Below are 26,927 nucleotides of genomic sequence, written 5' to 3'. Positions count from 1 at the left end.
TTCTTTCAGAAGGCGACGATACAGAAAGATTCTCAATTAATTGTTAGACTTGTTACGTGTATTTTTGCACCATGATTCAACAAAGAACTATACTATCAGTCTGTTTAGATACGGATTTATACTACCTGTATGATCAGATATTGACGCAAGTAGTAACTAACCACCGGATATACGGACCTATACCACTAGTCTGCGGTGGCACGAACCTATACCACTTGTCCAGGATGACACAGACCTACACTACTCGTGTGCCCGGGTATTGACCTATACTACTTGTCTAAGGAGACACGGACCTATAACCACTTGTCTGATTTGACAGGAGCCAGTACCATTTCTCCGATTGCCTACAATACCATATTACTTGTTATTAGCGATGGACATCAGAAACTAAGACACCAAGTGATCTGGTAACGAGAATGTCGGCGTATTGGTGTTGAAGGGAGCCCTACATTGGCCTCTCCAGATGAACCACTGATGCGTAAACAGGGTGTTAATGTCACAGGGTCCTGAAATTGAAGTGAATGAAACAGGCAGACGGAAGTACTACATCGATAATTTCCCCGCAGTTGTCTTGCTCGTGAAACAACCTTCTATACAGGGATGCAGGTTTGTGCGCGTGGCATTCACAGCGGCTAAAAAGCCATTTCAAAAGGATACGAGAAAAGAGGGACGACGAGAGTAAGGGTGGGAAAAAAACGTGTGTAGCGGGTTCAATTTCGACCCTTTGGATGAAGAGATATCGACGTCATTCATAGCCCGGGCTTTTCGCGCCCTCTCGTCGTAAGGGGAACGTAATTATAGGTATCCCTTTCATCCAACTCCGGAGTAGATAGATTCAGCCGGCCAACTAATCCAGCTAATCCCTCTTCGAGGCTTCCGTCCTGCCCTTCACGCGGCTTCGATCCCATCGGGGAAAGGATGCTTATCATTTCCGTGGGTGGTTTTATTAAATGGCCGTCGGTGACGCCTTCAATGGCTAGATCTCGAGAAAAAATCTATGAGAGACGTCTTCGATGAGAAACGTCTTCGACGAGAAACGACAGCTGTCGCTTCCGAATTATCATCAGACGCGGTTTCCAATGGTTGAATTCGAATGATTTTCACACGTTCGAATTTAATCCAGCGAACGCTGCCGAAACTAATTATACCAAAATATTTTGCCTTGGTGTGGAGATATCCAAATTATGTTCGATCAATTAACAACCACATCTGATAATTGAATATTTCGGCTTTCACGGGAAAATAAATTATCCTCGCATCGGAGTTTAGTATTTTCCACCATTTCGGGCCTTTTGTTATGCGGACCTATTATAACGGGAATAAAGTTCCTTCATAAATGATCGACATCGTAATCGACAATTTTTAACATCGCTTCACCGACGCGTGAGCTAATTATAACTGGTGCTGTTTGCCATATGCAGATCCATATTTACATAAAACCCTACGCTGTAAATGAATTATACAGTTGAAAAGTTAATTGCAAATGAATTTCGTAAGTAAGACATTAATATGAGTCACATCCTTTTTCTAATTACATGAACGATTTTTTGCAAATAAAAAATATCTTTAGTATCATACCTTCACTGCAGTATTTGAAAATTATTTTTCAATAGACAGATATCAACTTGATTGTTAGAAGGGTATATAACAGTAAAAGGTCGAATTTATTAGACAGATTAGGACTTTTGAATATTCCATAAAACTTTCGAACCGTGCTTCTCCTTTTTCCTTCAAAAAGTCGAGAATTTTAAATACGAAACTGCATAACCCACATTCTCGCTAACTATTTAACCGAATCCAATACTTAAACTTCAGACTGGAGCTTTCAAATACGATTTTCATTCACTACGTATTATTCCAATAAAATTATTCTCATTTCTGATGCGAAGTCGACCGGAACACGCACGATTCGAACGCAATATTCTACTTTTACGTTCGATTCGCGTGATCATGAATAGCGGGGTATTACCGGTAATTTTCAAAAGCAATACGACCCGCGCAGGTAGGACAATGAGATCAGCTTCAGAGGGGGACATTAATCAGAATTTCTAGTTATCAAACAGAAGCCTTTGTCGCGGTCCACTGTGTTCGAGCACAATAACACGGCAGGCCTGAAAACGTACACCCTGCAGACCACGTACACACGGGCGACACTTACCTTCTCGAAGCCAAGCTAAATAACCACGAAACACGGTCACCGAAATCAACAACCTGTTGATATTCGGGCGTATTTAAGAAGCGACCCGCACGCACCCCTCTTCCCCTGCCGCGATACGCCAGCGTGCTATTTTTTTCATTGAATTATCGAGCGCGAGCGTCGAATCGGCTGCGCGCACCCTGTCCCGCCGACACAAATCCTTCTTGTTGGATCTGATAACGTCGGAATCCCGTGTCCTCGGGAAGCTTGTGCGCGGGGAATATTCGATTAAGCCCCGTTCTATGGAAACTAATTGGATGGATAATATTTCTAATGGCAGGATTTCCCTCCTTTGCGCGATTGAAAGTGCAGCTCGTATGTTTGTGCATAGAATCGTGCTGTAAAGATTCAGGACGGTCTTTATATTTTATCTCACATGAAATGTTGAAGACTTGTGCAAGTGTATAAATCTGAATCGAAACTTGTCTGACTAATGTATACGTACAAGGAAAAGAATAAATGTGATTTGAGAATTGATATAATTTGAAAACCTGTGTATTGACTGGTTTGACACCTTTTCTGTTTTTCGATTGGTACGATAGAAATACACAACATTTTCAGTGGAAAAGATTTCAAGATACAACCGTCCATTCGAATAGAACGACTAGAAGCAATCGTAATTCCAAAGAAAAATATCCATTCCATTTGTCTGATGAACGACTGACCTATACTACTGGATGTTTGGATATTTTTAATCACATAACTCGGGTGGCCAATTTCCCTATATGGACTATTATTATAATCCATGTATTTGATCATATACTGTCTAAAAGTTTTACTTGTTAAACTGTACATATTTCTATTTTACTTAAAATTACACATTATTATATCAACTGATCACAAATATTATCTTGATACATATCTCATTAGGAATATTCTAAGGGTGATACAACTTTACAGTACAGATTACTCTGTCTATAACATTTTTCGAACCTAACGGATCCAAACGGAGACACTCTATTCTTTCCTTCCCTAATGACAACGAAAATCCCCTTTCTTCCTGAATTAAAGTATCGCCCCGTGTCATTCGGAACGAAACGGCGGACGGGTCGAGGCTCGAAAGTCATTACTTTGCCGTGATAATGCGAGTACTAATTTCATGGCGGTGAAACGGAGACGAGCACGCTGGAGAGAGGTCTTTTAGCAGGAATTAAACGCATGCGCGTATTAGAAATGGGGCGAGTGCTCTCGTACGCGGCGGGGAATCTCTGTTTTGATGAGAAAGCCATACCGGTGCATTCGTGTTTCATAAGCGAAACTCGCGCCGTAATTTGCATTTCATATTACGGCCGCGGCGAACGAATCCACGAAACTCGAGCTTCCTATCGATAGAAACACGTCAATAATATCGTGGAAGTATACCGAAGTTCGAGTAAATCCCAAATGTTTACGCCCTTCAAAATATTTGCTTCCCCCGTGGAAATAGCGTCCTGGCGGTGATTCCGTTTATTTTCTCTGTTTTATGGATTGGATCGAGAAAAACAACTGTCGTCTGGATAAATTGAATTCTAACGGAGCAATGAAAGACCAAATTTACATTAATAAAAGATACGTCTGACTGATCATCGCATATCATCTGACATACATCATCTGAATAACAAGGCTGTACTAATTGTCCTATTAACGTCGATCCAAGGCTTCGTGTCTTATTCGTGGCACATCCATACTACTTGCCAGATCAGTACAGGCTCACGTTAGTTGCCTAAAAGCTGACTGTGGGGATTACTTAAGTGATTGCAAGCAATTCTGCGTTGCCTATCGGATTACAGAAGCCTATATTTCACTGATCTGAACGTGATCGGAGCTGTTCTACTCGCTTGAAAATAACTCAATCTTTACCACTCGATTATCCGAGATTATTTCCTCTTTCGCCTTATAATACAACACTACTATAATTAATTTCGAATGATCTATATCACCGTGACAACAGAATTCATCTGAGAATAAGTAAATAAATGATTTTCATCTGCTTTAAATTCAACCAGCCCATGAACTTCCCCCATATCACACGATCACACGATTCAATTCCACAATTGAAAAAGAGAATTGAGAGCAAATCAGCTTTTCCCGGTTACCATGAATACACCGGATCCTTTTTCGACCTTTTAATAAGCAGTTAATACAGCTTCAACGGTCGGAATATACTGGACGAGAGGTCTCTCCGTCGACGTTGCAACGCACAAAGAGGATCTTAGGAGTGGCAATTAGTATGCCGGCATTCCACCGCGCCTGCGGATAAGTAAGTACGGTATTATCAGCCGCCAAAGGAATAACTCGATATCAATTTACACAAAGCCGCGAAGGGTTTCGAACTAGGCCGCCGGCGGAGCGTGGGGGGAGAGGTGGCTCGACGTTACAATACTTCCATTCATTCCTTTGAGAAATCACTTCTAAACGAGCTGGGAAACAAAAGGAGGAACAATAAAACAGCGAGTTTCTTTCCTTTGCGAGCCTGTCTCTTTGTTATAAATCGCACCGGTTATGCTTAACACGAAACTCCACTTAGATATAATCCTCCGCGGAGAAACAATCCTTTTTCGGTTTAATTCAATCCTAATGTACCTTTTAATTTAATCAGCAAGGGAAACAGTGCGTCCTCGGTTCACGAGGGAACCGAGGAAATTTCGTTACCTTCAACCTCGAACTAGACTGACACTCCTAATTGGAAGGGATGGTATCTGGTTGGAATAGAAAAGGGTAAGTGAACGTGGATTAGCATTTTACGTAGCTTCCCCCGTACCTCTGATCCGAATAATATTTTTTTCGGACCACATACGATTCCTCTCTGTGAAATACATTAAACAGTTGAAAGTAATTCCTTTTAAGAATATTTAGCCATTTTGTTACTTTTTTATGGGAGAATTTCTGACAATGGTATATGGTCGTTAGCGACAGGAAATGAAATGCTGACTGCACAAGAGCGTACTATTCTGTTTATGAATGACTATATATACACAGTGGTGGAGACTGCGAGAAGTTGAATATATAAAGGCTCTCATAACTGTTATAAAAGCTTTAAGAGTTAACTCTTCCGGAGATGAACGCCCAGTATGCCAAGCTAGAAGGGACTTACGTACATGTTGATCGTGACTAGAACGACACAGTGTCCTACGTACGAACCTGGCAGAAAATTCATGGTTATTACGAAACAAAGACCCAGTATAATAGATTTCATCGTAGAAAGTATTTTTTTAACCGTATAAGTAGAACTATAATAATTAGTAATTCTTTAGAAAACAACCTTTATAATAAGAAACGTATTATAAGACATCTATATATTAAACTGATCAGAAATTGGGTTCTGATCAGGAACTCTATCCGTGACACGATACTTATTTGTTCCATGTTGCGAATGCCTCTAAAATGAACAAGCAAATATACTGATACGTGATATCTACGAATTAATATTTATGAATCACCTTAATACTTTTCTCTGTCAGTATAAATTTTTTCGTTTAACAAATACCAAGGTGTACATCGCGAATATACGTGTTTCACTTGGCAAATTGTTTCCGGAAAGGGGGTCACGAAGGGTAAAATTCGGTATCCAGCAGGTATTTTTCAGCGGGCCGGAATAGACGCGCGCGCGAGCGGCAAAGATGATGCGGGCGCGTGCAGCGAAGCCGACGCCCCAGGAAGATGCATATTTTCCAGACGAACGGCTTGCACACCTTCGGTGATTCCGGAAGGAGATGCGGGTGTTTCCCGGCCGATTTCCCTCGATAGCGAAAATTCTACGGGCGGGCCAACCTCTCCCACCGCCCCTCGTTCACCCCCTGGTCCTTTCGCCGTGAATTTATTCGAATGGTACCTGTGTTCCCCCGAACATCCTGAGAAACGGAAACGCGGGAACGTTCGTCGATATCCCCCTTCCCCGACCGAGCAAATTTTCCGGCGGAACCGATGCCAACGACATTTCAGGAGACATTTGACGCCTTTACGACGCGACCTCGGACGCGCTAGCTGACCCACTTTGTACACATTGTGTGCCTTGCATTCGCTTCATACTCTACCGATCCCGACCCCTTTGTAGACTTCGACACTATTATTTTTTATTCACATCGAAAGAGCAGGTATTTTATTATACTGTTCAATAGGAATTTTCATCTGTAATATCCAATAGGTGATCCTGGTAGAGTATTTTAGCAAAACATAAATCTAAAAGGGGGAGATTTATATTTTTAGCAAAATATAAATCTTAGGTTCGTAGGAAATACAGTAAATCCTTGACGAGTGTTCCAACGCTCCTCGGCACTGAGTGTTCAGACGTCATCCCCACCACTGGGCGTTTAACTGGTTCCACAGAGAACCCCCCAGTGGTGGGGATGACATCTGAACACTCAGTGTCGAGAAGCCTTCGAACACTCATCGATGATTTCCTGTAAGTGTTTGATCGTTCATAATTTATCATTCATACGGATAATGTAATGTAGAATAATATTCGTACGAGAAGAATGTTAAAATAAAACGAGCTATATCTTCTGCATTATTGGTTATAATAACAACTCTAATGCAAAAAAATTCCCAATAATTTACTACAATTTCTCCATCGAGTAGTAAACTTTGAAGACACCCGCAATTTATCTACTGCTTCAAGTCGTTCATCATCAAATTCTTCAAATTTTTGTTGCACTTCCGTTTCAGTCTACCTTTTCAAAGATTGTCACAACGTCTCCTTAGAACTTTCGCCATTAATCTTCGTTGTTTTCATCTGTATCTCTCTCTATAATTCAATCTTCGTCGTAATACTATCGAGAGAAGTGTCTCGAAAAAAGAAAATCGAGGGCACGTTGTTATTTCTCCGCAAAGAGACGAGCTCCGAACCTATTCGAGATGTCTCCATTGCCCGTATTTGAAAACTTCCAGGATGTTTCTCAAGGACCGGTGAACTGTAGAACAGGCTGATTGAAGTTCCCTCGGACTAATTCTTCGGCGGATACAAGAGGAGCCTGTTCAACTGTCGTTGGTAACGGATCTCCCGGCGAAACTTCGACGGTCTATCCCCGCTGGAAGCTCGTCTTACCGGCTCTAAACTCCCGACTCGAAAACTTTCGGATATCTACTGATAATTGTTCTTCATTTCTACATGCGTAGTACGTACATTCCGATGAATTTATAAAGGCCCCGAGAATAAGCAATTTCTCGCGAAACGTCTCGGTGCTGTATTATATGGTAGCTTGTTGCACGCGAAATGAAGGATGTCAAACTTCGAACAATGTTTCATAATGGAAATAGTTTCCGGCATATTTTGTACAGTTCTGCTATAGAGAAGAGGCAGAAACTTTAATGATGTCTCAATCTTTCGGACACACAATTGGCTGTACAGTCACGATAGCAGAAACTTAAATATGACTTAATGCAACTTGAGTTGGAACTTCGTTTCAAAGTTTAAAGTTCAGACGTTACGAAAGCTTCCAAGATCGACTGACCATTTTAGCTACTTTATTTGGCGATTGTGTTGTCTAAACAATGGAAAGTCCCGTTTCACTTAAGATTTAAGTATACTTGTTTGTATAGAACCCCTGACATGCAAAAAGAAATTTGTACGGTTCCCAGATTGTAAAATTCGAGAGTTGTATTTTAACATATAACTTCTTATTCGATAGAAACTAAATGGCTGTTTACCATCGTATGATTAAAATTGTGTTGCACATTCTGTTACGTCCACTGTTTTGTTAAATAACAATAGGTATTCCAATTACGAAATACAATAACATTTCTTGTTAAACGAATGAATTGACCTACCTATCTAAATAATATCCTATATAAAACAAGTATGATGGTGCAGTTTCTGCACACTGTTTTCATAATTCGAATAAAACTTTGTCTCTACCAAAACCAAATAGTTCTGAGTTCGAATTCTAACGGAACACTTCTTCACGATACTACTTCGAGTCTAGACTAACACCTTCCGAGTGGACATTATTGTTTGTCTCCACAATAGTTCCAGAAACGTTCAGACACACGGTCTATAGGAAGTACCGAGTGCAAGGCGTTAAATTTTTCGCAGTCGGTCTCAATACTGTTTTCTATCCTCTCGCTTGGGTGAGCAAAATGAGCTTCCGTTCGTCGAACTCGTAACTGACCGCACACTCCTCTCGCCGTCCTTCGAAGAACAAACGCGAAGGATTCAAGGGGTGGCCAAGTTACATCGAAATACAATGGGTTCTCGTTGCGTTGAACAGCTACCCGGGAACTACAGACTTCGCGGAATTTCGGAACGGCGAGGTCAATTATCCGCAATCATACGCTTTGTTGGAAAAAGGAATCGTGTCGCGACATTTCAGGTTGATGGAGGAAGAAGAATGGCCAGAAACGAAGGAGAGCCGGATTTCGAAGACACTGGGTCATGAACTTATAGAGCCGTAAAGTGACGAAGGATCGTAAGAAATTTTAAACGTCGTAAAATTTTATCACCGACACCTGGAAGTAAATTAAACGTCCGCGTTGAATACCTCTGCCCGCCATCGAACTTCGTCTTTTCCATTCAATTGCGGAACGTAGAAATTGTATAAATGGGATCATTTTGAATCATACCGATTGGTCGTTCACTTTTTTATTCCTGAATTTTTATCTATGTACGGAAAGGGAAAAATATATTTATGTATCACTGACGCTTCTTGCTTTCGTCTGTTAACACTATTTCCAGTGTTAGAGGAAGCTAATGATTATTTATACTAGGATCTTAGAAGACCGCAAACTGGGAAATACAACAATGTCTTTACTCGCATTTCGACTACCGTGTTATCGATATAGGGATGACACTGTACTTAAAAAGAAAGATATTAACCCTCTATGGTAAGGTATCGAATCGAAACGCCAAATTGATCACTTTTTGCATTCGATGTCAGGGATATTGTTCAAAATGAAATAGAACGTAATCCAGGTGAAATTAGGGGAGGTTTAAGTCATCATTTTTCTATTCTCAAATTTGTTGAAAAAATATAGACCGCTGAAATTTACAATTTTTTACAATTTTCGTGAAACCGCGACATGCTTAAAAAGAATTGGTTCTTCGATTATTTGAATCTAGAAGGATTGTCCTACTACACTAATTCCTTTGATACACGAAAAATTGATTTTTTAATACTGAAAATTATAGACAAATTATATAATAACAGAAAGTTTCTGTTTCACCATATTCTGTATATTCATACAACAAGTATAAATAATTGAAATCCACGGTCTAGTAATGAAACATGTACCTGGTGAAAACTACAATGTACGAGATGTACATCTGGTAACTTGAGGAATTACAAATAATAGTCCACGAAGGCCAGGAAAAACAGAAATTCTACCTCGGAAATTCTTGCGGAATTCGTGGCGCCTCGGATACGCGAACCTCCTCTTTGTAGAATCACCAGTGATTTTCGGACCGGACGTTCGCGATGCCTCGAAACAAGAACGGGGAAGGTTCCCCGCCGACGAACGTAAGAAGTCCGTGGAGAGAAAATAAACCGTTGCGCGTTCGAAGCTTTACCAGACGTTACCACGCGCGGTTAATGTTGTTCTCTTCTTGCGTAGCTTCGTTAACTCCCCGGTTCCCGTCTCGAGAATTGGTCGAAACCTTTTCCCCGTGGGACGGGTAGCTTTTACGAGACGTAGGAAACTAGTTTCGCCCGCGCTGGTTGTTCCAGCGGCTTCGATTTGATCAGAACAATAGCCAGGGAAGAAGTCACGAATCCCCTAAGATCTGGAGCTTCGGTAATGCACGAAAGGGATTCGATTAAATCTTACAGACCGTTTTCAAAGTTGCACATACGATGATTTTTATATTGACTGTCTGAGTTAGGAAGACTGTCTCGCGATAAAGGACCGACGACTTCCCGGTATCCGAACAATTTCCACCGAATCGTGTGAAAGAAATTAATAATCTGCAAAATAATAACACTTTCATTCACGAACCAAGCCTCATCGGAAATTCTCAGCATTCACTCTACGAGGAGTTTCCCGTCGAATGAAACGTTCTCGCGACTTAATGAAATATATATTTCAATTTCGATGACCCGGTTTGTCTCTCGCTTCACCCTCGTACGACATGCTCTCGCAATGTTCGTTTCCACCGATTCTAGTTCTAATATCGCGGAAATCCCGTCCGCTCATTCATCCCTTCCACGGTTGGCCAACTCGTTGAACCACCGGACAGGAAAGGGGTGGCGAAACGAACCGCAGAATTATAACACTTTCCGGCTGCTCGACTTGAATTAAGCCCATTTTTAAAGCCCGACCACCCTCCCCTCCCTTCTGTCAGCTTTCTCACCGTCCCGCTCTACGGTATCGCGATTTCTTCTGGCTAATATTTCAACGGGAATTGTGCTCTGGCTACGAAGTCTACGGAAATTAGATCTCGGCCGTAGTGGGCAGCGCAATTTCGAGCCGCGGCATCAACTAAATAATACGCTCGTAAGTCTCGCTTGTCCGCGGTCTCGGTTGTATCCCCACCGATGCGGTCTGAACGATGATGCATCGCGGTTTTGTTGTCGAGGGCACGGACAGGAACTCGAAAAATGCGAGATTAGAAAGTTTTTTTAGGGTCACGAAAAGCTTGGATCGGTTGACAGCTCGATGATCTTAAATAAATCTCTTTGACCGACTTTTGGCGTACGCCAGCGTTTCTAATAGCATTCACTTGCTATTCTTATTCATATGGAGATTGCTTTGTGATAAGCGTCGATTTTGTGAAACTGTGATGATGGAGAAAATTTTAAAAAATGTTTAAAGATCCCAGCCTTTGCGTCTAGTATGCTAAGTAAACAATTGATTTATTCATTCTCCTCGATCTTAACCCGTGACCCCCGTTATTTTTATTGCGTCCTTCATCCCCTGTGCCTTTTATGTACAGACATATTTTTTTTTATATTATAGGCTTGCAAAGTCTGAAAAAATGAAGGGATACTTCCTGGGGTCTTTACTACATGATCCAGTAATTTGTAAAGTTGAAGGTATTTTTTCATAACAATCCCTTCGATTCGGAGATATTTGAGCACGAAATTTCGCTTGTGGTTTAGAAGACCCAGAGAGGTCACAGAGGGTTAATCATTTAATCTATGTTATTTCAAACGTCTTCGAGTATCCGAAAATCATGTAAATCTGGATATTCTCATACCGTGAGATACACTCGAATCGTCTACACATCGATGGTTATTACTTTCCACGGCAAATAGTCGAAAAGATTCTAACGATGTCAGCTAAACGTCGTAAAATCGAATTGTTATATTCAGTGCATACTGTTATATTCTGGCAGTCGGAAGGAAACACGAGCATTAAACTTGAAACTGAATGTTGATCAACGCTGATGTGCCCGATAGCCGTTTATAACGTAAAAGTCGCGCGATCACCACCCATATTATCGCGGCGCTAACTATAATGTCTCGTTTTAAAGTGTCGTCATATAGTTTTAGAGTTATCGTACCGCCTGGCTGGTCCAGGTTTCGTCATCCCGCTTGAAACTATCGTATAATACGGGGTGATTCACGGTAAGCTGTCTCGTCAGCCGGTCGTCTTGTCTGGTCTTCGACCTTTCAACTCCCCCCTTTTTCGCCACAAACTCCGAACTCTCTCTCTCTCTCCCTCTCTTACAGGCAATGAATTACACCGTGCATGCACAAGGAACTTGCGAGTCCTTTGTTCGGAACAATGGTTTAGAGAAATTCGTGATAACTTCAGAATGTCGTGGCGCATTACGGTTCATTCTTTAGAACGTACAACGGAATTTGTAACCACGGCATTCTATCATTAGACCGCGATCAATTGTGAAGTGTTATAACGTGTAAAAAATCATAACCGATTAAATATTAAAGTGTAAGTCTTTAGAGCGGTCTTCTAAAAAAAATTACCATTCTCAAACTATTTAAAGATAATCGATTATCAACTATATGATTAAGTGTCGAAAGAACTTAGTAACACAAATTTATCGTTACCACAAGTTCCCCCTAAGCGTAATGATAATCTCGGTTACCTTCGAGTATCAAATTCTCTTCAGTCACGTAATGACCTTTTTCGGTTTTCAACGAAATTTCATAACAGTGGTGAAGGGTGTTACTTACATTGTACGTCGAGAAGGATGCTGGCGTTCATAGGTATCGTCAACGTGATGTGTCGCGCGATACAGGCGATTGTGGCGTTGTGGTGACCCCTCAAGACCTTAAGGTGAGCCCCACTGTGCCTGCCAGACGTCGGGGGCAACACGGTCAGATTGTCCGGCGGTTGCTCCGGACCGTCCAAAGTGGCCTGAGACAGAGTCATTCCCCATGCTAAAACAGGGGGCGGGTTTCCACCCTCGGCGGCGCACTCCAACGTCAACTCGGAGCCCTCTTTCACCGGGACGAACTGGTTTCCCGGATCCAACCGGCGCCCATCTATCAGCAGATACGTCCCCCGGGGCGCCTCTGTAACAAATCCAACCATCCGGTGAGTCCTTCGATTCCGTGACCCCCGTAACGATGAAAAATCTTGTCGTGCATACCGGGTGTGCGGGAACGTTTCCATTCAAAACACACGAAAATTTACAGAGTATGATATATTAGTTAATGGATTGGATAGCCAGTGATTACAAGTGATAATATTGTTGGCAGAGAAAATCTCAGTAGTATTGTGAAGGTATTTGAAGATGTAATTTGTTATTTTAGAAACAGTGCTGTTTCGGGATTTGATAATTTTATTATGATCGTTCACCTTGGTTAGGTTAGTGGAATTGGAATGATGCCAGAGAGAACGGAAAAGAATCGATGAAACGAGTGATATAGGTACTGCTTTTGTCAGACGTGTATAGAATGGACTGTTATACATTAGTAGACAAAAAAGATACCACTTGTCTGATTCTGTATAGGGTAAACGCACCGACGAATGGACACTTAAGACATTTAGTAACTATTAAAGTCGAATTTAAAATGACAATATTTGGTACTCAAAGATTACATTTTTTAATATCTATACCTTTTTAGGATTTATAGGTTTCAATTTGAAAAATTGACAAAATGTAATTAATTCGATTAGAAAGAAGAAATACATATTTCACCATATGAATAAACAATATTAAATAAATGAACATTTCTACCGAATGACGCGAAAGTTATTTGAATCTGAAACAAGGAAGTGAAAAACGTCAATACTTAATCAATTGATTATTTTAATAACATAATTTTAAATAATAACAACGGAATAGTAAGAACAGAATCCTCTGAAATACGCCCTCGTAAAGAATGTCACGTGAAGTTCGGTTAACACACTGTCACTATAAAATCCCATTACACACAAGACATGAAAATAGTATCCCCGTAAATATCCAACGCTGAAGGTTTCATCTAGCCGAGCAATTCTTCTATGAGAACAAAAACCTACGTCTAACTCTTTCATTACTCGGTTAACTCAATGAAACCTAAATAACAATTTAAATTTAAATATCGCTTGCACTGAAATACCCTTATACTATTCTCATCGAGTATTTCTTCGAAACGGTCTAATACGTTCCAAGTTGCTGATAGGCTATCAGAGAGAAAGCGGACGAGAGAACGGTATTATACATTATCCAGAAAGAAAAGGGGGGAACTGGAGCAACAAGAATCATGTTTTCCATTCAAATTGATCGTATTTATGCGATCGAACAGTGTGCCAAGCGTTTCAACGAGATGTTTCTCGTTTCACAGGGCTTCGTTCGCGATAGGATTCGGTCACGTTCATTAAATTCCACCGTAGCCTCGATCTTGCCAAAACGGCTGCACGAGACGTCCCCATCCCCCTTCGAAATAGATTATAGAAACGAAAACGCGTGCAGATTTTCCGAGCTGGCATCGAAATTGCAATCTCCGCCACGTGTTCTGTGTGATTCGAGGTAATAAAACGCCCGCCGTTACGAGTGCTCCGAATTATTCGGTATTAATTAAAACATTTTAATAACCGTGCATTTAATTACGAGCCGTCAATTTCACTCTTAGGTAAGATCTATAAATCTGCAGCTCGAAGACAGAAAGAGAGGAAGGAAATTAAGTCAGCCAACCAGATACAATCACTTTCTGTCGTCTAAAGAACGCTTACCAGGTTTGCCTTCTGTTCGAATACTTTTCAATTTCGTCGATGGGATACATCGTGGCCCAAGCCGGTTCATTACTCGCGGATCTGTTCATTTCAAAAGTATCGAGTGCACAAAATCTACGAGGCAATGAGAGAAGGTTTCGACTCTCTTCGTTCGCCTCCTCCGTCTCTAATTTCATCGAAATTCTCACAGTAGCGGCGTTACGTTTCGTACCGTGAACTAAAAAATGGAGTAGAGTATTACAGTCGGCAAATATGCTCGTATTGTATAAAATTTCATTCTTTGGGTTTCGTGCGAAAATAGTGCCATTCCTTTGGCCGGATTCGGTATCTCGAGTACACGTTGAAATAACCTCGTTAGATTAATAGAAGATAATTATGGAGGAAGATGTAAGGAAGAGTGAAATTACCATTACTTTGAAGATCAGGCGCAACGTTCTTGATCGATCAATGAAAGTCACAATCTCCTTGTCTGACCGATGAAAGTAGCAACCTACTTATCAAGCAAAACTGATCTGGTCTGACCAGTCACTGTACTTATTCTCCTTGCCCTATAAGGCGAGCATCTATTCCATTTTTCTGACTGTCAGCAATATCTGTTCTACTTCTCTGCCTGCAAACGAATTTCGTATAACGTATATAGCCAGTCTCTGTCTGTACTTCACTTGCCAAAGTGATGTATGAAAGTGTGGACAAAGCTTGTTCCCTTTCCCTCGCAGACGTGCACTCGATGTAACCGAACCGGATACGATTTCCAATTTCCCTGATGAATACGTATGCAGTTAGTCGAGCGTTTTAAACGACAGGACAGATCAGCGCTGATTTATAACCGTGAGATCATATCGTCGGATTTGAACGCGGACGGGGATAATCTCAGAAAAATCCAGACACACTTTGCATACACTTTTCGTCTCAATTTTCAGTCTAAAAATCACGAACTTGCTACCCTGGAAAGGTTCCAGATCCATGTAATGCGATCGTGAATCGAGAAGAGGAAAGCATTCCGAGGGAAAGAAGGTTCTCGCTACGGTGATTATATAATATATTCCCTCGCGAGCATACGCTCGTCCTTGAAGCTCGAATAAATGCACCGACTCGGACGTAACTCGCGAAACTTCTTTCTAATTTCTTCTCCGACTCATGCGTCGACAAAGACGTTGAATGTCGGTCAGACGTTTAGAGGGAATATGTTCTGAATCAATTTCGATAAATACAGTGACCAACAGAAGATGTGTGATAGTCAAAAATTCACTGCATAATGTGTTCCACTAATTATATACACTGAAATTGTTTTGGTTACCATTAAAAACATGAGAAAATATTTTTAATGAAATTGCATGAATCAAAGACGATCAAGATGATACAAAATGTAGTCATTCACTTGTTTCACAACAATGTAAATACAGCAATTAAATCTGACGTGGCGTGTGACTTTAAATTCTTCTACAAAAAAAGGGGATAGTAATATTTACATCGCCAAACAGTCAGAAAAGGATTACCAAGTTTTTTCATTCTTACGACTTCGAACACGAACAAAGAAAAATTTCACGGCCAAAGAATTCCCGAGAAAAGAGTCGGGTCAAAGGTATCGCGGAAGTACCGACGACTCGATTACTTTTTTCTCGTCAAGCTTAACCGTTCGAAAAAAACGTGTCCCCGATCCGTCAAAGTTCAAACGACGCATCGCAGATTTTAACTTAATAAAACGGAAATAAAGTGGTTTAACTGATCTACCCGTGTAACCCGTGTCCGCTGGCATCGCTCGTCGATCTGGGTCACTGAATTAATACCATGTTATCTATGCCGACGGGGCGCATCGGTATCGCATGTTGGGAACACGTATAGACGGACGCTGTCGAAAGGGATTTAATCGTAGCGACGAATCGAATTATAACGCCGTACCCTCTGACGCGCCCGCGTTCCATCCGGCTATATTGTTCGGTTTGATTTTTCGTTTCTGCCCGGGGGATCTCGACGTTCGGTTGATCCCGTAAATTTCGTCACCCTTATAAAACACTTCAACAGGATTGTCCCTAAATTACGTAATCGCTACTTTTGGCGTGAAAAGTTTTTCAATTACCATTGTGTCACTGTGAATTTTAATTCAAATCGAGTGACAATCTTTTAGTATCCCCTTTGTGGCAAATATTAGGTCTAAAACCAGAAGAAAATACGGCCCCTATTCTACTCTTTGTCTGATGAACGATCATTATTCTGCTTCTACTGGTATTTTTCTGTTAGTATTTCATCTCTCTGTATCTGGTACGTCCCCTCCTTTACTGTTCCTAATAAAGTTGATTTCTTTGTTCCACAGAATGTCTGTCATTTGCTACGACATTGTTCCGATAATTTTTAGTTAGTTTACACAAGTGTAGTGTAGCATTATAATTTCATTCTCTGACTATCTACGAACTACAAATCAGAAATCATAATTACAATAATACATAGCGCTCCTATGGAACTTCCCTAAAGAAAAAATATATAAACATCGTTTCTCTAACCACCCAAGAGACTAGCTTCGTTTATTTCGCAAATAGCAGCCTAAATTCCATTTATTACAGTCGAGAACAGTATCGAAGCAGTTTGGAAAAGGATGGTGTCGATAAAAGTTTTTTGATTACCGTACCGCTTTATAGATTTTAATTCCATGGGAATGACTTTCCCAAGACTAGCTGCCGCGGCTGTTTTAAAGAATCTTATTACCTCTATCTTCCCCGGCTCCCGTCCCACCCCCTCTATCCAGCTAACGACAGAAAAACCATAGGATCATGAAAAGAGACGAGCAAAGAGATTATTACCGCCGTCTCACTGTATATATATACATCTGACCCGTATGTAGAGAAACTACCGTCTCCCCTCCCCCGGAATTCCGAGGCCAATAATAGGTGCAAGGGCGGCCGTTCCAGACGGGAAGAAAGCGCGCCAGGAGCGTTAATACAGAAACATAACGCTAAAAACAATTTCGAACCGTGCCGCGCCGCGTTTAGCACATATGGCGCCACGTCTGCCCAAAGGAGGAATTCCTCGGTATCTATGGTTCGTAAAATTTCACAATATCGCCGAGAGCTCCGTTCGCCTTCGACGATCGATTCCGCTTCGAATATCAGCCGGAACTTTCGCGTTGAACGAGTTTAAAAAACGGGAGAGAATCGAGGATCTATAAAACGAAATATTGATTTTTGTATCAGGGGAAAATGATTTTCTCACTTAAACGTTATTACGCGACCTATCCTCAAAGTTCATAGGAAGATACACCATTTAAAGGGTACGATTTAATTGTAATGCATTTTTATACACATTTAATTCTACCGAAGTTGAGTTAGGTTCAACACTTTGACGTCGGATAACGTAGTAGTACGTTTTTCTTACATAAAAACTATGTTGTAAAAAATAGGGAGAAATTGATTTTCCTATATGTAAAGTTCGACAAATAAAAGTTAAGTAGCAGTTTTCAAATATTTCTAGAACACCTGAAATTGTGTATTTTCAAACACAAAAACCCTCCCGCCAGCAAAATATTAATACAATTTATTTTCAGAGATTATGATAAGATCACATTCCAACGAAAAATTAACATAAAAATATACTTCATTCGTTCACATTAGAATTTTCTAATTCAATATTCGAAAACTTTCGTTTAAATAGAAATTCGGTGTTTCATCTCCCCATAAAACTATCCAAGCGACCCAACTTGTTACCTCACTATTAAACGTAAGTAGTCCTGTCGCCACGGCATCTCGCCCCCCTTCACCGCGTCTCTAATAAATTTTTCTCCCATAATTCCAGGCCGTTCGCCGACGATTACTCGGCTCTCGTCACCGAGACGCTCGTAATATCCCCTGTATTAAACTAATGCCGTTACGCTTATTGTGCCCGCGCCGTGTCGTTCAGTTTTCACTATACGTCGTCGTCGTTATCCGAAAGATTCATTGTCATTCATTAAGTTGACGTAACACGAGAATGGGAGGAAGGGGTGGCGAAACAGTAATGGCGTCGCTTTTACCGTCGAAACTTGCGACGAGGGCAGTTACGCGAGACTCGTCGTTATTTCGTTACGACTTCGCGAAAATCGGGCAACGGCGAAATTTCGTTTTTCAAACATCGATCCCGTTCACGGCAATATGCAGAACTCGGTTTATGGACCCGTCGACGGAGGACTCTATTAATTGTTGTACGACAGCAATTTGTAAAGAATGGCGTCTATAACAGTCGGTCGTGACACGTTCGTAAGAACACATATATAGAAATGCGATGTGTGTTTGGGATTGAACGTAAAACCGTCGGCTGCGATTTTGCAGACTTTAACACGTTGGCGACCGATTTTTCTCCTACATAGCCTAAGTGACACAGATCTGCAAGAACGAGCGTTAAACGTGTTAAGGCGCCGTCATTACTCTTAGAACTATAGATCCTAACTCACTACTTCCTTCATTCCCCAGTTTGTATAGTACATAAACGTTTAGGGTTGGATTCGTACATTTTCTATCACTCTGTGAACAATTTCTGGAGAACGGGAAAAGTATTCGATATCGTTGTGGGTGAATGGAAATTTAGGAAGGTTAGAGAAACCCTAAAAATTCTGCGTTTTCGTGAGAATTTCTAGGAATTTTAGTATCAGGGCCAGATGTTAGGCCTGATGTTAGTACGGTATCCAAGGGATCTTCCATAGTTGCACGTACTCTGAACATTCGATAAACCTTATACACGTTCTCCTGCGAAAATGTTATCGTACACGAATCCTTGACCATAACAGTCAATACCATACAATAAGCGTTAATAAACAAGCACTAATATCCTACATTGACCTTTTTGTTAAATCCAATACAATTCCGTGCAAAGTCCAGAAAGTAAGAAAAACTTAAACTGAAAGGTCTCAATAGCTGCTTCTCTACGCGTCCTCTCTACGTTCCCGAAGAATAATGCACGAGTAAGAAACCATAAAGGAGTCACGTTTCTCGAGTCAGACACAGTTCAAAGAGAAACACGAACTGCGGGGGCATTTCTTAGCGAAATTCGATACTGGTTCCAGCGCTAAGGAAGAAAATCGGAAAGTCTCCGGACATTTGATCGCGAAGGCTGGCCGAGAAGCCGACGACATCGAATATCGGTATTGGACGGCTCAATCGGGTCAAGAATTCCGTAGGCTACGCAGAGCGACGACGTCTCGACCAATAATCATTCCGGGCTTTCCTGAAGGAGAGGGGACGGCCAATAAATAGACCAGATTTAGAGACGTTGCCTGGGGATGGCCCGTGGGAGAGTTCGCGAGTCCGCACGCATGACTGCGTTCGATCAGCTTCATCGTTCTCGTCGTTGGTGTATCTGGTGCGGAAAGATTAGCTGGGTACCTTTTACCTTTTCCCTCGCACGGCCGTGAAGGAAAGTCTGCTTATTCTGGCCCGTGGCCTATCTATCCTCTATTTCTTTCTCGCCCCTTTTGATAGCTCGCCCGCCTCTAGACTACTACGATTTCGTCGACGAGAAGGAAATCGTTTCTATTAACATACGTTGCCAGCGTGTGGGCAGAGGGAACTACAGAATTCGTCGAATTTCAGGGAATAAATTGATTCATAGGAGGAGCTCAAAGGGGAAATATGAATGCGTATATTGGGATATTTTCTTTGATATAAAACTTCTTTCACTGTGCAGAGTGGACCCGAGAAATGTATTGAGGAGATAAAAGTTGAATCATATAAATGATTGGTTTCACGTAGTGTTGTGACATACACGACTCTAAGAAGTTATGGACGTGAAACTGGTAGATAAATACAGATTGACAGTAGGGTACAAGATTGTATTCGACGAGGTAAAAGTCATAGTCGATAGAGTACTTTTTTGGAGGAAATACAGAGAAATATAAATCGGGAAACACCCAACAATAGAAACACAAGTTACCAGTTAAACACAACTTATACTTGGTATGACTTCAAGGTGAACTCAATTTTTTAACTATTCAACTGACTCTGAAATGAAATCTCTGATCGGAAACTATCGAACCTGTACCTCTCGACGATGAAGATAGAATAACAATATATTCAAAATGTTCGAATAACTATTCCAAAAAGACACAGTTTATACCCGAAATCTGCAACAGTAATATCTGTAACAAATGCTGATTTGAGACAAAAATTGTCATAATATTGGGAAAGACGAGTGTTCAATACCATCTGCCTTATTTGAATGAATTCTATAGACACTGAAACAAGAGAAACTGCTTTGAGATTATGAACATATTCGTAGTGTAAGATGTGCGACCCAGTAGAACAAGGATATGGTGAAGCAACGACAAGCAGTTCCTTAATTGATAGAGGCGTAAGTCACGGTGACAAGCTCGCACCACGACGAAAGGCATAAATTAAACTCAAAATGTTCCAGCGTACAGCGGCGCAGTGCAAAACGCTTAACGTGTGCCTGCGCGGGAACCGTCGAGGCATGTTTGCATGCGAATACTCGATGTTTGACTCCGCTGTTCGCCACCGAAAAGAATACCTCGTTGCATTTCACAGTGTGTAACAAAGGAGCAACAGGTGCCCATGCCGAAAAAGCGGTTGCTCTGAAGAAAAACTAGACGGAGGTAATAATTTTTTTTTTCCTTTTCGCGAAGCTGAACATACTTCCTTGCAATCTCGAATTACATCACTCGACAGTATTGTACGGATGCACCGAATGTCTGTAACGCTCACAATAACAAACATTTATTTTGAAAATTAACTATTCGATGAATTTCTTGGGTTTTATGGAGACTGGGTTTATGTGTGAATATCCGATTATCTAGAATTTAGTATAGTAAAATCTTTCAGAAAGTTTATTTAGGTCTTCTTATTTCGATCCTATTAGAACCCTTAACATGGTGAATATATTTGTCCTTGGGTCCAGTTTCAATTTTCCAGTTCAAATCATGAATCTCTCTGTGTTAAACAGGAAACTTTAATTTAGAAAGGATTTGACACATTTCCGTTACCTTCTTTTTCCACCAAGAAAAATTAACGTATAAATTAGCGTTGATTCACGTGTTGTACCAAAGATACGTTATTTGTCTTCATCAGGGTTTACGGTGAAACAGTGCCACCAGTGTCTGATAATGGGCCGAGTAACCACGCACAACGCCCGAACTACTTCACCAACATATTCTGTTTACCAACTGCCTGGCTCCGTTTCGACCCACGCTACTTACCGTCCAAATACTGACCTGCTCTACTTTCTGAATGTCTGACCATACACCAACCTATTTTACTTTCCCGGCGCCCGAACGTGTACCCAGCTATTCTACTTCCCGCATATTTGACCACGTACATATGTGTAATCTACTTTTCGGTGTCTATATATTTCGATCTACACCACTGGTCGACGGTCTGGTTGCATTCCGTCCTATTCTGTTATCCTGTACATTTGATTGCAGTGGATACGAAACCGTAATTAAATCTGTGTATACGTGCCCTTGTAGTTTCGTACGGTTTGTAATTTGGTAGTAAATAAACGATAATTTTGTCGCACCGCAATGAACCTACCACTGTCGTTCGCGAATTGGAATATCTTCAACCATCCTCAATAACACATACGTTTAATTAGACGTTCGTGAATGAAGATAATTGGCAAAGCTGATTGAACCATAGCTGGTCAGGTGCGACCCAAGGAACTTCATGAATGTTTCTGGAATATTTTATGTTTATTCAGTGGTTATTTAAAGAGATGCTAATCTAATTCGATATTTTCTTACATGGAATGTAAAACAACTGGCTGTATAATAAATAATAAGGCTTTTGTATACTAAATTTCTCATGTAAACAGCGAGTGTCCTACTTCCAAGTGGTTCGCAGTTTAACAGCTAAAACCGCTACTTAAAAAGGACAAAAAGCGTATCAAGTAGATTAAGTCGGCGAATGATCAGACAGCCCGCAAATAACGTGACAAATACACGCAATTCATACAGTCGCGATAATCCAACGACAACGACACCGTTACAGCTTTAAAAGAACGATCCAAAGATATTTCACGACTCCGGGAGTCACGTCACAAAACCACCCCCCGTCGTATACGCGGTGTCACCCGTACGACAAATCTGCGTCGTTAAACACAGCTCGAGGAACGGGAAATAGTAAACAACCAGGAAAAAGATCTGACGCGAGCCCGTTTCTAGCCCGCGAAACTATCGACAGTGACGAGTGGTCGTCCCCCCTCGCCCCTCTCTGCAAAAGACTCCGGGGGTGGCAAGATACTCTCCAGCGTCGATATTTCATCACGAATACCCAGAAATTACAGGGAACGCGCCCAGCGGGCTGGCTCACTCGACGTCTATCCGGACAGGTTTAAATTTTTCAAGGGTTCCAGTCGTGGAGGCGAGGGGATTCTCTTAAAATGCAAATGCGCAGCGAGGACGCGCGCGCGCGCGCGCAAAAGAAATGTTACTTCTTATATAAAGCAGAGATTGTCTGAGGGTCACATAGGCGAAGGATAACTCTCCAGGTTGGTAACGATAAAAAACCAACTCACGAAATTCTTCAGACTAGTACGCTCGCGCAGTTGAGTCCCTGGTCCCGTGCTTAAACTAAGCATTAAATTATCCCCCCGCGTGCAAATTAACGCGCGAAAACGAATTCGAAGTTTTCCCAGGGAGACGTTAAATCTTCCCAAGCTAGTTCTCCCTCGCTGGAGGCCGGCCGAGGAGGGATTGCTCGAAAAACGATAAATCCTCTGGCCCACGCGTTTTGAAATTAATCCGCGCCGCTCGCCCGCAAGCTCGAACCGGAGCGGCGTGTCTCCGTTTTCGCCGTTCCGGAAAACCGTGGGGCAACGCCGCTGATTAAACGACCCGCCGGCGAAACGTAATTCCGCGAAATGTTCGGCAACTCGCACAATGACCGTGCACCAACCAACCACCCCTTTCGCCCCTCCGATGTAGACCTACGACCTAAGGGAGAGGTGTCGCCTCCTCCCTGAAAGTCGTGCCGCGAAACGTACACTGCAACGTCACGCATCGATGCACCCGACGAAATGACTTATTCGGTAGCCGCTGACACGAATTCACTAGTGCGCGAAAAGGGAGAATACGCTTGTTGGTATATACATGGATGCTTCTTCGCGGTGGCGGCTGTTTTGTGTCTGTTGGAGTTTCGAAGGTAATTTAGTTGGTAGAATGAAGATGAGAAAAAGTGCAGGTTTGGAAGAGAATCCGTGTACAGTCAATCTTCGATTAATGCTCGAAGCTGGAAACTGCTTTAGAACAGTTGTCATAAAGGGATACTATATCCTAGAGTCTCGTTAGATGGCCTTTGTATTTTTTCCAACAACCGATAAAAATTAGAAGCAGTAGTGGGGATGGAGATTTATTAAGGATTTACTGTGGCCTGCGCTCGGAAGGTTATAGGTTGCAAAGTATGAAGTGTAATAATAGGTATATTTTAAGTAAACATTCATTTTTCTAATAATTTGCGTACTCAGAATGTAGTCTCGATTCCGCATTTAAGTACTTAAATATAATGGCTTCGGGATTTACGTCTGTCTTGATACAGTACTCATTCTACTTGTCCCACTAGTGAGGGTTGCTTTTCTATTTGTCTGACCACACGGGTCTCTATTCACTTTGACTGGTTCTGCACAAGCCTTATTTCGGTTGTCTAACGTAATACGGTTCTAGATTTACTTATGTGGCTATGTGCAGTCACTATGCACTTGCCCCTATGTTAACACTCAGACGACGATACCTGGGACCGTTTGCACCGAAGTTTCCAAAAGCTCAATTTAAGTCATCAACTTTTAATTCCAATTTAAGTTAGAAGTTCTTCATATCAAACAATATGAAGAAAAAAAACTAGTCTATTTAAATATTTTAGTTATAAAATATGATTAAAAGAAATGTCCATAGGATCATAAAAAATCTTCGTCTTTCGAGGGTTAATCGTCAACCCACGATCTCACGCAGCTGTCGGTTGTCCAAAACTCGAATGCAAACGACCCCTCACGCATCGATGCACCCCGCGAAATGACTTATTCAAGTCCTCACGTTCTGGAATTCGCATACGAAACGAGAATCCGTCGAAAAATCCGCGGTTTCCCTTTTTGCCCGTGCGAGCGCGCGCGCAGCCGAACGTTTCCTATAGGAAATCTCGGATTCCCAGGTGGCTAGAAGGGAAAGGGCGCGGGATGGGGCACAACACGACGAAATTTCAGCCCGCAGCTACCGACAGGCGAAGCACGACAAGCAAACATGCAGCCAGGTAAGGCAGCCAGACACGAGCGATGGATGAGATGCTAACGAGACGCGAAACGATCGACTATTCTCGCCGGGGGAGAATCCTGGCAAGTCGGGCGTGAAATGGTTTTCCTTTACCACTCGGCTCACTCAGTCTCTCTCCCTCTCTCTTTCTCTGTGTGCCGTTGATGGTCCGAGTTTATCCCAGCGCCAAATACGTGAGTCGCGTACCACCGTGCCCCGGCTACCGACTCGTCCACGAAACGAAAACGAGGAATTATTATTTTTCCTTTTGATCGTGTTTCCGAAACAAGCGAATGAGATTCGGAATTTTTCTTTGGTTGGTAAAATAAGGGAAAAGGTGAAAAATTTTCTGTTATTCCTCTAGTAGCGAAAATTCCATCCAGAAATTTATCTGATTAATTAATTTCGTTCGTATGGTATCATTTACAAGACAAAGTACTTAGTTATTTTTTAAAAATACATATCTCTCAAAATCCTCAATATTATTCAAAAACTCAAGTTTCTAACGTTAACACGATCGTTAATAAATAGATTTCAGTTCAATCACTTATCACAGATAATTCCTTTTGAATATAACCCTTCGGAACAATGGAACTACATTTTCTACAGTCTCTTTCCACAACTTCTGATACTACCCTAAAAACTTGGCAACCTACAAAAAGATCTCCCAATCAATATATTACTCGCGACAACAGAATATAACTTCCCTATTAACACGTTAACTACCAAACGAACGCCTATAAAAATTCCGACAACGTCAAACCAACATTTGTAGTAAAACAAGACATTACTTCTCGCGACAGTTGCTCTTTCAATCTTCCTGAATTACATAGGCATAAATCGCATTTGGCTTAATTGATGTTTTACCAAAAATTCTAAGTTCCAATTTGGGACTAACATAACTTCATCACCCACATCTGGGTGATAGTCACAGTGTTAAGAAAAGAATATCTACGAACAATATCACAGAATAGTCTCTGTGAGCCGGTAAGCATCTCTCGATGAACTCCTGGATAGAGTTCACTGTCCCCGTGTTAAAGAGACGTATCCGCGATTGGATTAATCAGTTCCCGTCGATAACAGGAAGCTTTGTCGAGTGCACTTTGCCCGCATATGCGGCGACGTCGGCATCGGAATAATTCCGTTTCATCCAGCTCGAAACATCCGACGGGAAAAGAAAAGAAGCGTAGACAAAGAGACCCAGAGGGAGGTGGGGCTCATCGCCGTGGCATCAAACAACGGAGATTCGCACCCCCTCACAAAAGACACGGTTATTGCGCGAGTACCCTCGGGTGGAGTACAGATGAAGTCTCTTCCGCCCCCCCCCCCAACTCCCAGAGGGAACGGCTGCATTCAACGATGTTGCAGTAAACTTTGATCAGCGATGCTTTGCACGCGGCTAATCCGCTAATCTCTCACGTACACGCAATAAAACGAGCGTCAACGTAAAGCACGCAAAGAAGAAAACACGGATAGAAGAGGCAGGCTCTCGAGAAACGATTGGAAGTGAATAATGGGGTATAGTTGGTGATCCTTGGTTGGGAGCTGTAATTTAACGATTTAAGGATTTTATGATCGAAAATTATATAATCATTACTCTTGAACCTTTCACAGAAATTACTCTCTATTTAGTTACACTTATTTTCTTCATAGAAAAATCTTATTCTCGAGCTTCTAATTCCTTAGCAATCAAGTGTTCACTCCATATCCGGCATGTAACCCTCACCCATCCCTCATTTTCCCAACCTAATTTCGCCAGTATTAAATTGACATAATGACAAAAAAATTTAACGTAACGAATGGCTAAGTAGTTAAATTTACAAATTATTTCAAATAAAAGTCACCGAGCCACAGCTGAATTTACCCACAAACGATAGAATAACATACTTTCGGAAGAGAAAAATGTACGTAACTTTACAATCGTAACCCGATCGATGTAACAACGCGGCGGTACAAAATCCAATCGACGGTTGCGATAAATCACGTTTCGGGGTAGCGACCGCCGAATCAACTGACCAGGAAATCGGGACGCAAGCAAATAATATCGTCCGATAATGGAAGCGTCGTACGTCTCCGCAGCGGTGTGTTAATTTTCAAGCGGTCGCCGGAGACGGGGCCGGGCCAGCCGCACGAAAGAAGACACACCGATCCGCGGGATTATGATATAAATCACCTGGTCGTCCTTCATCCTGTCCCTCCGTGTCCTGATTCGCCGGCCCCGGGGCCGCCACCGCGGTCGATTGTCAATTTCTCCGGGCGTCGTGCAGCTCGTGCTTCATCAATAAGATCGCTCCCGAAGAGATTTGCCAGCGGTGAGCGATAGATCGAGAGCCGGTGATAAATACAGAACGGCTCGAACCGTCGCGCGACGGGGAGACGCTTTATAAACCGTTGAAAAATTGACACACCGGTCCCCCGTTGATAACGACCGATCCGCGAACCATACGAGACCTTCCTCCATCACGATTCTTCTTTTCCCTTTCGTCC

At 41.9% G+C, this 26,927-nt stretch overlaps 1 protein-coding gene across 1 annotated transcript in view; it reads right to left on the bottom strand.

The window, feature by feature from the left end:
* LOC107188919 (hemicentin-2) overlaps nt 1-26,927 on the bottom strand; it is a 242,200-nt gene that overhangs the window by 115,854 nt on the left and 99,419 nt on the right. The window contains exon 6 of the mRNA XM_015577317.1: nt 12,244-12,585. Coding sequence (XP_015432803.1) covers nt 12,244-12,585 — 342 coding nt within the window. The remainder of the gene's footprint in view (nt 1-12,243; nt 12,586-26,927) is intronic.

The sequence above is a fragment of the Dufourea novaeangliae genome, unplaced genomic scaffold, assembly GCF_001272555.1.
Source record: "Dufourea novaeangliae isolate 0120121106 unplaced genomic scaffold, ASM127255v1 scaffold125, whole genome shotgun sequence".
NCBI lineage: Eukaryota > Metazoa > Arthropoda > Insecta > Hymenoptera > Halictidae > Dufourea > Dufourea novaeangliae.
Note: the sequence above shows the minus strand (reverse complement) of the source record. Positions and strands in the feature narration are given on the sequence as shown.